General features: G+C 33.4%; 1 protein-coding gene across 1 annotated transcript; it reads left to right on the forward strand.

Annotated features, from left to right (window-relative positions):
* The first annotated feature begins 2,058 nt into the window (after positions 1–2,058).
* Positions 2,059–5,414, forward strand: LOC111020688 (putative metal-nicotianamine transporter YSL7). Its single transcript, XM_022297414.2, has 6 exons — positions 2,059–2,793; positions 3,038–3,201; positions 3,419–3,516; positions 3,625–3,759; positions 3,901–4,090; positions 4,165–5,414. The coding sequence occupies exons 1-6, from the start codon at positions 2,454–2,456 to the stop codon at positions 5,254–5,256; spliced, it is 2,019 nt and encodes a 672-aa protein (XP_022153106.2). The 5' UTR covers positions 2,059–2,453; the 3' UTR covers positions 5,257–5,414.
* Positions 5,415–15,098: the final 9,684 nt, after the last annotated feature.

Raw genomic sequence — 15,098 nt, forward strand, 5'->3', positions numbered from 1 at the left:
TTGATAAGTAATTTTTGTAGTTAAAAACTTGGAATGCCATACTCCTTGTTTGTACCTGAAATTTGTAGTTACGTGTCTTTATTACAAACACGCATATATTTTTAAAACTATCATTTTAGTTCATGAACTTAATTTCGCTTTGATTTATTTTGGTCAGCGAATTTGTAATTTTGTTCATGTACTTTAAAAACATTCGTTTTAGTCGATCTACTTTTAAAACATGACGATTTTGGTTCGTTCCTTTTAATTTTTATCGAAATTTTATCATAACATTTTACTCACTATTTTTTTTTTTTTGAAATGTAGCAATAAAATTGTGTTAAAGGACTTTCATTATGTCAAACTGTGTATTTTAATTTTACAAATGAGAATCAAATTGGTCAAGGACCAAAACTGACGTTTTGAAAGTAGTAGAGAAATCAAATTGGCACATTTTAAAAGTAGGAAGAAAATAAATCAAAGAGGTCAAAATGGTATTTAAGCTTTTTTTTTTAATTTTTAAATGACATATATGGATTTGAACATAAAATATTCCTAGGTTAGTTTCTTCATAAATAGATTTTAGTTTCTTCATAAATAGTTTTTTTTCTTTCCACCACTAACCTCCATTGATTCTTTAGCCTAAATTGAGTATTAAAGCTGCCATTTTCACAGCTTGCAATTGCTCCTTTATGCAAAAATTGGCTTTGGCAAAAAGTGGCAATATTTTATCGATAAATTAATTCACATTAAACCAAAGCAATATTATACTCAATTATAGACTTAAATACTCTTTTAGCCTTGATATGTTTTAACTTTAGTGTATTTTGGTATTGGTACATTTAGAACACTTTGGTATCTGTATTTTTTATTTTTGTTTTTTTTAGTTCTTATATTTTTCAAAAGGTTCGTTTGGCCTTTCAATTTTTAAAAACGAAATATTTTGGTCTATATTTGCAAAATTTTAACACAAATTTTATACATAATGAAAATTATTCAATATAAATTGACAATTACATTTCAATAAATTTAGTGAGTGAAATGTCATGCTAAAATTTTAATTGAATAAATGAGATAAAAATTAAATTAAAATCATAGAATGATCCATTTTTAAAATATAAGAATCAAAGTTGACGTTTTGAAAGTACCATAACCAAAATGAACAAAAATTAAAAACATAAATATTAGAATAGACGTTGAAAAATACACGAATTACTTAAAAACATACAATTATACAAACCACCTGTTAACCCCCAAATTATAAATAGCTTTAAGGAATAATAAAATAAAATAAATTGAAAGTTCAAAATTTGGCTAGTTTTGGCAATATGGTCGAATTTGATTGGTTGTAACTTGTAAGCATCATTGTACATTTATGGGCGCATATACTTATTTTAACAATAATTGCAATACAATGATTTTTTCTTTTTAAACTCGATTAATAAAATGGTCAACCATTAAGTCATTTATCTTTAAACCCTGAGTTTTATTTTTTACTACTACGTATATTAAAAAAAACAAAATTAATAAAGTGTATTTTAAAAATAAAATCTCAATTAATAAAGGATATTTTTGACACTAGATATCATCATTTTATCCACTGATTTTAATGTTTTGATGTAGAATTTACTATAAATTATTTGATGTACGAGATATTACTGTAATACTTATTTTTTGAGATTCATGGTATTGACAATTAGAACTATTAATTTAAAATTACATCCCTTAATGAATTATGAGATATTTTCTTAATAAATTTAAAAATATTTCGTAATTTAACCATTTAAATGAGGATTTTTACGAGGACTTAACATTTAATTGAGAATTTATTAAAAAAAATACAATAATTAATAGTTGAACTAAAAAATAATAAATAGGAAATAATTTCCGGGTGAGGACCCGCCCCGATAACCCTCTCTCCTAATGACCATCTCGAAAGTGGATGGTCCGAGCCCTAAAAATATTGGATTAAAATATTAATATAATTATTTATATTAATAAAGACAAAACGTTTATCTTTTAAAATTTAAATTTGAAGTCTCTCTCTTCCCTCACAGATCTTTTTCTATGAGATTTTGGTTTCCCAAAAGAATTCCCACCGCATTCGGATCCTCACATCCGTGATCCGCATGAACAGTCCCCATCCATGCAAATTCATGCAAATTTCAATTTCAGTTTATTAATCTCTTCTTTCAAAAATGAAATTACAGAAATTATTCAAACCCAATTCCCAATCAAACAAGGAATCCTCCCCAGATTCTCGCCACTTGGTTTGAATGTCTCCTCTATAATCTCCAAATCACAGCGTTGATTAAACACTTCAAATTTCCTCTTCCTCGTCCGATTCCTGTTCAATTTTTGCTCTCCTATTTCTTCTCCGGCTTCAATTCCTCACTCTATAAATTCCCTATTTTCGACTCGAGTAAGCGCAAGAACAATCAGAGGAAAAAAGATCGAGGAGAAAATAGAGCAAGATGAGGGAAAACGAAGACGGAACGGCCAGGGAGAGGATTATGGTGGAAGAAGCTTTCAGGAATACGGAGGTTCCGCCATGGCAGAACCAGATCACTTTTAGGGCTATTTTCACGAGCTTTCTTCTCAGCATTGTCTTCAATTTCATTGTCTGCAAACTGAATCTCACCACTGGAGTCATTCCGTCCCTTAATGTCGCCGCTGGGCTTCTAGGGTTCGCCATTTTGAAGGGTTACACTTCGATTCTCAAAACTTTCGGTCTTATGAAACAGCCCTTCACTCGACAGGAGAACACTGTGATCCAAACTTGCGTTGTCGCCTCCTCTGGGATCGCCTTCAGCAGTGAGCATTCTTCTTCGATTTCAATTCTTCTGCAATTTTTCAAATACGATCCATGTTTTATGTGTTGGATTAGTCTGTGATCTGAATTAGAATTAACAATTATTGATTATGGCCAACAGTTGAATGTTTGGATTCATTGATTGGGAACTGTTTTACAAGATCCTTTAATTTTTGTTTTTTTCTTCTCTGTGCTTTACATTGTTCGTTTTAGTTATTGAAGTGTTTGGAATGTCATAATAATCAGGTGGAACTGCTAGTTATCTTCTGGGAATGAGTGCCAAAATAGCTGCCCAAGGAGAAGAAGGGAACACTCCTATAAATATCAAGAGACTCTCTGTGGGTTGGATGATGGGCTTTCTCTTTGTTGTTAGCTTTGTTGGCTTATTCTCTATTGTGCCTCTTAGAAAGGTTAGTAAAGCAGGCCTTTATTTCCCGGTTTCGTGTTTATTCCATATTGGTTTCTAAATTTTCAAATATGAACTTTAAGAAATCATGTTTGAAGCCAATAATCACATGTGGTAGATTAGAATCAGATGATTACATTTGAAAGTTTAGAGACTTTTTATGAGGTTTAAATCATGTTGTTGTTATTAAATTTAATCTCTGAATTGGATTTTTCCAATAGATGATGATTCTGAAATACAAACTGACTTATCCAAGTGGAACTGCAACTGCATACCTCATCAATAGCTTTCACACACCTAAAGGAGCCAAATTGGCAAAGTAAGTTTTGGCTTCTGTTTTTGTTTATGAATTTCTTCACAAGTTTACTCTAAGTTGGATGTTGTCTTTGCCCTTCCTTAATATTAATACATGGTTACTTGTTTTCAGGAAACAAGTTGCAGTCCTTTTCAAGAGCTTCTGTTTCAGCTTTGTATTTGCCATGTTTCAATGGTTCTATGCTGCTGCTGATGGCTGTGGATTTTCCAGCTTCCCCACATTTGGTCTTCAAGCTTATGCAAAAAGGTAATCGAATCATTCGAAAGCCGTAGTACTTGTCAATGATGTTTATATGTCTTGGGGGTAGTGAATTTGGATTTCAATCTCTACTCATAATCGATGTCAGAATTCACGATGTTTATATCCAATCTTGGTTGAATCTTACAGGTTCTACTTCGATTTCTCGTCTACATACGTCGGTGTGGGAATGATCTGTCCTTTCATGGTCAATATTTCTTTGCTTCTTGGAGCCGTCATCTCATGGGGAATCATGTGGCCCTTGATCGAGCAGAGGAAAGGCATCTGGTACAGCGCTTCTCTATCTGCAAGCAGTCTTCATGGCATTCAAGGCTATAGGGTATCTCTCTCTCTCTTGCATGTTGAAACTAATGATGTAATATATATAGTGTACTTATTTTTGACATTTCTCAGGTTTTTATTGCCATTTCAATGATGCTTGGTGATGGTCTTTACCATGTATTCTACATGCTCTTCCAAACATTCTACAGCCTAGCCAAGCAGAAGTCTGACAGTGAGAATGCCAATACATCATCGGAAATTACTGACTACGACGCCCAACGGAGAACCGAGTACTTCTTGAAAGACCAAATCCCGAACTGGGTAGCATTGATCGGCTATGTTGTACTCGCAGTCATATCTGTAATCACAGTTCCCTTGATCTTCCATCAGTTGAAATGGTACCACATTTTGGTTGCATATGCAATTGCTCCTGTTTTGGCTTTCTGTAATGCCTATGGCTGTGGGCTCACTGATTGGTCTCTTGCATCAAATTATGGTAAATTTGCCATCATCATCTTCAGTGCTTGGGTTGGCCTTGGCAATGGAGGTGTTATTGCTGGTCTTGCTTCTTGTGGTGTCATGATGAGCATTGTTTCTACTGCTTCTGATCTTATGCAAGACTTCAAGACGGGTTACTTGACTCTTGCTTCGCCCCGCTCGATGTTTTTCAGTCAAGTCTGTGGCACAGCCATGGGCTGCGTTTTGTCCCCTCTCGTCTTTTGGTTCTTCTACAAAGCATATAACGTCGGAGACCCCGAAGGCTCCTACCCTGCACCTTACGGACTGATGTACCGTGGCATTGCTCTTCTCGGCGTTGAAGGCGTCTCTTCCCTCCCCAAAAACTGCCTCACCCTTGCCATTTGCTTCTTCGTTGCTTCCATCGCTATGAACATCATCCGAGACTTGCTTGCAAAGTATGAAAGGAAATACCATATCTACCGATTCGTTCCAAGCCCAATGTGTATGGCGATTCCGTTCTACCTTGGTGCTTATTTCGCCATCGACATGTGTGTTGGGAGCTTGATACTTTTCTTATGGCAGAGGAGGGACAAGGTCAGGGCCAGCGAGTTTGCACCCGCCGTTGCTTCAGGTCTCATCTGCGGCGAATCTTTGTGGAGTGTTCCAGCAGCCATCTTGGCTCTGGCCGGCGTCAAGGCGCCTCTTTGCATGAAGTTTTTGAGTTCCTCTACCAATGATAAAGTCGATGCCTTCTTACAAGGATAGTAGTTTTAGGAACATTAGTTTTTAGGAAATTAAATCATTGCATTTGCATTTATCCCAAGTGTGTTTAGTTTCTTTTACTTTATAGTGTGTATAGACAGTAGAGGCAAAATTTGCCATCTTTATTTCTCTTATAATATAATAGTTATTTTCTCAACAAATATGTCTTTACTTTTGTATTATCAGTTTCAATTTTAGATGATAGAGTTTTGAATGTACTCATTTCTTTCTATTAGTTTAAGAAATATTTAAATTATAATTGTTGAACTAAAAAATTAATAACAAATGTCTAAAATTGCTAAATGATGATTTGCATGAAAATCTAAAAAATGTTTGAAACATTTGTCAAATGAACATATAAATATTAAACGAGCCACGATCACTTTTGAAAAGGGTGTTGCCCCTTAAAATTCTCTAAATATTGAATATTGGAAATATTATATTTAAAAAAAAATATTAGATATATTAGATATATATTTTATTTTATATATAATCTCAATAAATTGACAATAGTTCAAAGTGATTTTACTTCGATTTAAAATCCCATACTCCAATTTTTTATACTAAAAAATAATAAATAGTCCAATTTTTTATACTAAAAATAATAAATAAGTAAATTACTATTATCTTAGAAGTATATCTCTAGTATATATAAAAACCACATAAATTTTGTGTTTCATTTTTACCCTCTTATTTTAACTCTTTACACTATTCTTTAGATGGTAATGGTGTAATTTAAATACAAATTTCCTCTCTCTCCGTTTCTCTCTTCTATCCCTCAAGATCCCACCCCTCTAAATTCCCCCCTCCCTTCATTTATGTCATATTGTCCGTTTAGTGTTTCATCTTCCTATTTCAATTTTGCTATATACTATGAATCAAGACTATAATTAGAAGATCATTAATGTCCATTATCTTTAATCCATTTAACTTCTAAAAACTCTTTCATCTTTTCAAAATATATACATAGTGGGTGAAGTAAATATAAAATGCAAAGGGGAGAGCACTAAACAAACTTGCTAGAAAGTGAGATTTTCATTCTCACCATACTTAACCAAAGGACATAGTAGAAGTCGTTACAGTGGACAGAGGGCATAACAGTTGTGGTCGAGGTCGCAGAATGTGGTTGAGGTCGCAGAATGTGGTTGCTTTAAACTCCTATGCTAGGGGCGCAATCGAGAGAGGGAATTGGCAAGCTAGAAAGAGAAAGTTATTGAGACAGTAGCGGCACTGGATAGAAGAAGACGACATATAGTGAAAGACGATAAACACGTGAAGGGAGAGGAGAGAAAAATAGGTTTCTAAAATTTGTGCCTTTAGGTTTAAAGATACAAATTTATTGTAGTCGGACTTTGTTATTAACTGAAGTTTATGTTTGAGCTACATATGATAATATTGGATTGGTAGAGGTAAAAATAGGCGAGAACTATAGTAGGTAATTTAGTTAACTTTCCCAATTCTAATTTTAGAAATAAATTCCAATAAATAATATATTGTATTATACAAATCAATATTAATTTCATTAACACGTTTAAATTCAGTTTCAAATTTGTTGAATAATTAATTACCCTTTATTTTTAAATTATAATTACAAAAAAATTGTAAGTAAATAATATATTGTGATATTTCTGGACGATAAACGAAGAATAGTAATTAACCACGATAAAATATTGTTATAAAAAATCATGATAAAATATAATATGTAGTTCAACATTCACACAACATTGTAGGTATTGTTTTAGATTCCAATAAAAAAATATTCATATGAAAAAAAGAATTATGTAAAATTTTCAAATAAATAATTAGGAATTGTAAAAGGCACAATAAATAAATGAACAAAAAATATGTTTAAATCCATATTTTGTATTATATAAAATTAATATAATATAATGTGCATACCTAAGATATTCAAATAATAATAATAAGATGCTGAAACCAATATCTTCAATTTTATAAAATTAGGTTACATTATAATTTATAACTTTTTTAAATTAATTTTTACGTACTTTAAAATAAAACTTTAAAGTTCCGCGTGTATCACACATGTTTCTTATTAGTATAGTTAAAAAGATAATGAATAGCTCGGTGATTATTACTTTCCACAAGTTTTAACCAATTAAATTTTGCTGCATATAAAAATGCATTTTTCACAACTTAATCCCCATTTCACAACCTATTTAATCCACCGGGGATGAAATAAATTTGGTTAAAAGACACATTTGGTCCATAAACTTTGTAACAATTTGGTCCCTGAAAAAGATTTAGCCCCTTTTAAAATAGTAACAATTTAATCCCTACCGTTCAAAAATTGGTTAGATTCAACGTAAATCTGACGTGACATATATCTATGTGTACAAGTAATGTCCAACTATGCAATTGGTTCAATTTTCGGTTGAGATAAAAAAAACAATAATTATAAAAGAAAAATGTCTCCCCAATCCCCACATTTCACGACTTTTCATGCTATTCTCCATGCATCTCATTCTCGTCCACCTCTGTAAGCTCCGAGAAGCTCAAGCAGCAGTCCGACGATGAATTGGTGTACAAAATTTGCACGACAATCTTCCTCCGGGAAACTCTTGTTCGATAGCGTCGTGTGGATCTCTCCGATGGTAGCGTTGATGGGGCGGGGGTGGTTTTTGAAACAAAAAAACCCATTAATAATCGAAAGCAAAATCAAACACCTGTTTTCACTATTTTCAAAACAGAGAAAAGGGGAGAAGAAATCGTTATCGTTACCCGACACCGGGGGGAGAAGATTCCGGTGTCTCTTCTCCCCAGTGTTCAAAATATCGATGTCGATGAAAATATCGAGGTCCTGATTTTACGGACATGTCGATGTTGATGGATATTTCGAAAAAAATAATGGAAATTGTGGAAATTGATGGAAATTTTTTTAATTAGCAAATAAAACTTGAATTGTAGCTTAATTAACTTATAATTGATCACCTTTAACCATTAAATGTAAGAATATGACCATTTTAATTACTTATGAAAATGTCGATGTCAATGGAAATATCAAAAAAAGATTTTTTTTCCTTTAATGATGATTGATGAAAATTATTTGAATATATAAAGTAACATTTAATTGTAAACTTTTGACTAATTGTATTTTTCATAATAGGATTCATTTGGAAATGAGATAATTACCGACTGGTTTCCAAACACATTTCTAAGTTCTAATTAATTCTAAATTCTAATTAACTCGTACTTGTTTACTTTTTACCTATTTTGTCTTTTCAAATTTGAATTCACATTTTTCAAACACATTTTCAAATCAATCATCAATCCAACTTTCTAATCAAATTTACACAATTTTCAAACACCTCAACCTCGTGATTGTGTAATTCATCCAAATTATCTACCAATGGGATCCATATGTGCTTCATATTTTACTCATTCGAGCAATTACCTTCAAAACTTTCCGTCTATGATGACTTGAGAAAACTATTATAATTTATATCAAAGTTATCAAAATAGTGCACTAGATTCTCCGAGACCATCGTTTGGTATTAATTAAGTTACCTATTCTACTTTATGTTTCACCACTATTTGTATATAATAATATTTTATTTTTTAAAAGTTCTAAGATTATTTCAATATTTATATATGTCAATATTTCACATATATTGTTCAATTGTGTAACTAAGGATTAGATTGGATTAGAAATTATCAATAAAGCAAATTCCAAATCTTATTAGTTATACTTTATACAATATTAAAATGTGAATGTTTCATTGAACAGAATAAGATTACAATCATCGAGCTTGTGAGAAATTATAGACTGTAGTGGTATAGTAGGAAGAGAATGAAAATAAAATAATCTTAAAAGAAGAAGAGGAAAAAAAGAAAAAAGAGTCAACATGTCGACATGTCGAGGACATGGGGGAAAAATCGACTTTTCCCCCATATATCCATATCGAACATGTCGACATGTCTCTCGACATTTTGAACACTGCTTCTCCCTCACCCAGAGGCTAGAACATTGGCCGCCACGTACGACGGTGCTAGAACACTCTCAAAGAGATGTTGGGTGGAGGAGAGAGTATCAGAAGCGATCGCCATTTTTAACTCTGAGCTTCTGAATACAAGATTGAGTGCTGATCGTCGAAGATTCTTATCAGAGGGCTAAGAGTCCCTCACAATTGAGATCATCGGGGGAGAGAATTTTGGTAAAATTACCAATTTGTGAAGTTTTTTTTATCAATCAAAATACCAGAAAAAAACCCTATGCTGTCCACCTGCAATACATCAATATTCATGAGGCTCCATCTCAAAACCAATTGGCAATGAGAGGAGTAGCCCATATCTATTATAAACCATTGTTAGGTCCCTTCTTTTTTCGAAGTGGGATCCTTAATATGTCGACCCTTCAGGATCGTGACAAATTTTTTTTTATAAACCCGGCGCCTAGGCGCCTGAGCCCAGCGTCGAGGCGCAGTCCGCCCGTTTCCTTCAGTCTTTCTCACTTCTCTAGTACTCTTTCACAACAATTCCTTGCCACGAACGACACTAACTTACAGACTCGATTTACAGGATTAAATGCTCAAAACAACAGGGTTTTACATTGATCGAATCAACGAAAAAACTGTTAATCTAAAGCCAAAAACTGAAAACATCTATTTGCAAACCACACACATCAAATGTATGGAAACACCCACCATTCTTTTCCTTGTTATTCAAAACAAGATCGAACGTAGAGCCTAGGCTCTGATACCAATTGAAGGGATCAGATCCCACAGCGGAAGCGCGCGAACGCGTGTGCTTCGATCTTGTTTTAGAATTACAACAAAAAAAAAACATAAGCATGAAGAAAAGGAAGTTAGTGATACATACCTTTGAAGACACCTCTTCAATGTAGACACCAACGCCACCACAAAGTTTTCTTCGTTATCCTATGGATATTAAGAACTCGGTTTGTGGGAACTGTCTTATAATTAAAAGGAAGATCGAGAGATCGAGAGACAGATTTCTAGTTTGGACTTTCGAAAACTCAACAACTGTGGAACCATGATCAAAGGAATGAGAGAACCTCTATTTTTATAAGGAAGGAAGAGTGGTGGGGATGTTACAAATTTCCCACTTCCCACCATGGGAGGTTTTCCTCCCATTTCTTTCTTTTTTCTTTTTTTTTTCTTTTTATTTTAATTAAAACAATTTTAATTAAAATAATAAATAATTAAATCTAATTTAATTAATTACAAAAAGAATTATTAATTTAATTAAATCATATTTAATTAAATTAAATTGAAATTAATTAATTATATTAGAATCAAATTCTAATATCCATCTCTCTCATAATTTTGAATCCAATTCAAAATTAATTTTATATTATAATATACCAACATACATTATATTAATTGCATCTCATACAATTAACCTTAATTCCCTTTAACTAATTTGAACAATTCAAATTCTTTTCAATACTAAATGTTCTTAACTATCCTTTACGAGCCAGCAGGGGGACCTAATGGACCTACAGATCGGAAGCTCCAACGATACGAGATTAATTGATTAAACTCATTAACCATATTAATCAACATTCTTTAACTGTCGTCATTCCACTAAAGACCCACAGTTGCACTCTTATCATTGTAGAATATTTTGCGTCCATGAATTTTGACCATTAAAGGTAACTCAATCCTTCACGAGTGTTCGTAACCATAGATAGGTCAAATTACCATTTTACCCCTTTGTTACATCTTGTACCTTAAGTACTGTTGATCCTCTAATGAACAACCCGGCTATGGTCCAACTAATAATCGGAAGTCCCTCTCGGGCCAGTGAGAGTGTGTGACCCCTTGTTCAAGTCCCGGAGTCAGCACTTAAGAGAACACTCATCTACTTACCCTTAAGTCGGGAAGGAGTGAATTCCATCTTGTGTAGTTATGTTCCCAACTCCCCACTCGGTCTGGTCCCCAAAATGGTAAGAATATTGAGTCGGCGACTCGGGCCACTCTCACCCATACAAATCAAATGATGAACCCTAATAGGTAGGAGTACATAACTCACTCAGGATTGAGATCGAGTTACCTGGTCATCCTATTGAAATAGTAATCTATTAGCTAATGGTGCTACAACTAAAAGATTAATTATTTCGTGGTTCGGTCTTATACAAACTCATTGCATAGGATACTCTCACTCGCATGTCTCCACACGAACGACCTGGATCAAGTCATTTGTAACTATTACAAAGTAGGCCGTATCCATAGTGTTACTAGGATATGGTACCCAACCTTATCCATATACTATAGACCCTTTAGGTTACTACTGAAACATTATCCACCTATATATCGAATATATACTATATATACGCTATATATCAAATATATACGCTGTATATTAAATATATACTGTATATCTGTTATATACTGTTCCAATTACATGACATAACCTCTGATGTTAGTTTATTGGATTTGGGTTAATGCAATTGTAAGAAAAACATCAATAACAACTTTATTGAATGAATATTTTTTTTTATGTTTACAAACAACGAGTTTAGGGCATAAAACCCAATAGTGTTGTTGGTAGGACGTAAACAAGGGAAGCAAGCACATCCAAAGATTTTGAGAAATTTATAGTTGGGCTTGGATTTTGTTATTTTTTCAAAATGAGATAATCCATTTAAGACTGGTGTAGGCAGCCGGTTTATGAGATAGACGGTTGTATCAAAGAACTCCCACCAATATTTCAAAGGCATGGATGCTTGAGCTAATAGGATTAGACTAGTTTCTACAATATGGCAGTGTTTTCTCTCGACTCTCTCATTTTGTGCTGAGGTATAAGGGCAAGAGTGTCGAAATTCAATGCTACTTTGTTGAATGAAGTTTGTAAACACCCTATATTCTCATCCCCAATTGAATTAGAGAATTTTGATGGTTGTTCCAAACTTATTTTCTACAAGTGCTTTAAAAGTTTTAAAGGCACCCAATGAATCTGACTTTTGTTTTAAAGGATAAGCCCATATAAATCGGCTAAAATAAAAAAAAAAAGTGAATATAGTAAAGATAACCGTTTGTTGAAGTAATAGGTGCAGAACCTCATAGATCAGTGTGAATCAAATCAAGAACATTTTGAGACTAAGAAGTAGAGGTAGGAAAGGGAAGACAGTGAACCTTGCCAAATTCACGAGCATCACAAAAATCAAAATTTGCATTAATAGGGTGAAAATGATTGCATTCTTTGATTATTTGATTTAAAACTCTGGATGATGAATGACCCAAACGTCTATGTCATACATTATTTGTAGAGTTTAATCTATGGGGTTGGGAATAAGAAAGAAAAGTAGGGTTATTGCTAGGAACACTGATATTTGGGTGGAGTGGTGTGGCATTTATTGGAGGAAAATGTTCGACTCCATTGAGTTGGTATAATCCGTTCTTAATTCTCTCTTGTTTGAGCACCTTCCCTGAGAGCTTGTCCTTCACAAAACAAGTAGAAGAGTGAAATTCAACAACTACATTGTTGTCTTGGGTGAGTTTAGATACACAAAGCAAATTCTTAGCAATATTTGGCACATGTAAGATGTTGTTTAGTTTCAACTTTTGATGAGAAGAAGAGGGCAAGAGAGCGTTACTGATGTGAGTGATTTTTAATTGTATACTATCTCTAACACACACAGTTTCCTTACCATTGTACTCGACCTTCTGATTTAAATTTTCTTAGTCATAGGTGACATAGCTTGAGGCGCCACTATCAACATACCATGATGGATCAACCACTATCTCTGGTGCTGCAATGTAAGCCATTTAATGACTTCCATTGTTTGATTGTGATTGGGAACCCAAATAATCTTTATTGAAACCATAACAACAACTTAATGCATTGTATGCACATTTGTCACATTCTTGGCAAGTTGGCCTAGAAACATTTTGATTTTGCCTACCTCCTCAGTCACATGCTTTTTCCCCTTTAAAATTTTGATTTCCTCGGCCATTTACTTTTCCTTGTGAGTTATTGTACGATTTAGAACCCTTTTGTGCAAGTGTAAACAACTGTTGCAGCAAATGATAAAAAGATCGTAGCCACAGGGATTGATGACTAAACACTTCAATATTTTACTTAAGAAAACAAACAACTTAACTAAAATATGTTTAATAAAGTGGCCTATGAAACTAAAACGAAATAGTGCAAAAAACATTCACTGAGTAGGAAAGCAAGTCAAGAGAACGAGTAAAATCATTTCGGTTATCGAGCAAAATGAGCTTAATGGGAATTAACTATTGATGTAACAAGAGTAAGAGGGAAAAGTTTATGTGACTTTTTCTGGGCTAACGTAAACAATGCTACAATATTAACGATGTTGATGTACTGGCCAAACAGACATGGAATTTTCCCAGACTTCCCAAATTTTCTGCTATTTAAGTTTTAGATAACAAAACAAAACACCATATCAGCACAGTTTATAACCTTACTAGGTGAGCCTTATTCCTAAGTACATGCTCTAAACACAAGTAGATCTAGCACGAGTTGAAGCCAAACACTTCTTATTCCAATTTTCCAAAAGCTAATAAAGAGGTATTCCAATATGTTGGCTAAGCACATTGAAAATTAAACGTTAAAAACAACTTCAACTCAGTATATATATCATTATTAAAGCCAAAGCAAAGTTTACAGCCCAAAATCAGTTCACAACTGACAGATCTCATACATGCGCAGTGGAAACGAGCAAGGATTGAAATAACAATCTAGATGTATATTGCAACCTAGGATTAAACATGCATGATCATACATTATGATGCTTAGAGAAAAGGGAGAGAAAATTACATACCTTTGTAACTTTTTAAATTTCTTCAAATAGCTCCAATGAGGACCACCAAGAGGGACCTTTTTTAGCGAAGGAAAATTTGAGAGAAATGTGGAGCTAAAAGGAGTTATGTAAGCTTTTTCAAAACCACAAAATGGCCAAAGGTTCCAAGAGCTTTTTTGTTTCAACAAAAGCCTTCTTAAATAGGCAAATTACGTGCAACTCTTACATGTCAATGTTTACCAAAAGCCTACAACAATACTCCACTCATGCATGACATGACTAAGTGTCAAAATGCATGTCTAAGTTCACCAAAAGCTTACAATACAAATTCCACTCATGCATGCCATGGTTAAGTGTCAAAAAGTCGATTTTTTAAGATTATTTAAATGTTGCATTCAACAAGTTAGTGGAATTTTCCACCAACTTGGTTAAAAACATTATTTTAATATTCTTAGTCAACCTTTGACTTTCTCGGGTCAAAGTAAACTATTTGGCTTTTTCTGAAATCAGACTGTTTGGCGAAATTCATGCATCCGATTATGAATCCATATTCATAATTTTAATATTAAAAACCTATTTAAATATTTTGACCAAATTTCTCAATTGATATCATATATCAATTATTTAATCATATCTCATATGATTAACCTAATTCATACGATTCAAATTATTCTTTCAAATTATTCCAAGTTTATTCCTATATGAGCTAGCTAGGGGACCTTATCGACCTACAAATCATGAGCTCCAACGATCCAATATTAATCGTTAACTACCATTTGTTAACTACCGGGTCACTCCACTAAAGCCCGTAGCTGCACTCTCCTCACTGTAGATATATTATGTCCATTTGATATAACCATGAATGATCGGTAAGTCGACCATTCACAGGTTGTTCGTAATTGCAGTTGAGTCAAAATACCGTTTTATCCCTGTAATTACCTCTTGTTCCTTAAGTTCCACTGATTCTCTAATGAACAACGATTTGTAGTCCAACTATCAAATCAAAAAAAATCCTCTCAAACCTTTTGATGAAGGTGTTGCCAATTGTTCAAGACTTATATTCAGCCCTAAGAGAGCAACCTCTCTACTATCCCAA

Source organism: Momordica charantia, assembly GCF_013281855.1.
Source record: "Momordica charantia cultivar OHB3-1 chromosome 8 unlocalized genomic scaffold, Mcharantia_2.0 BLBB01000008.1, whole genome shotgun sequence".
In the NCBI taxonomy this organism is placed as follows: Eukaryota; Viridiplantae; Streptophyta; class Magnoliopsida; order Cucurbitales; family Cucurbitaceae; genus Momordica; species Momordica charantia.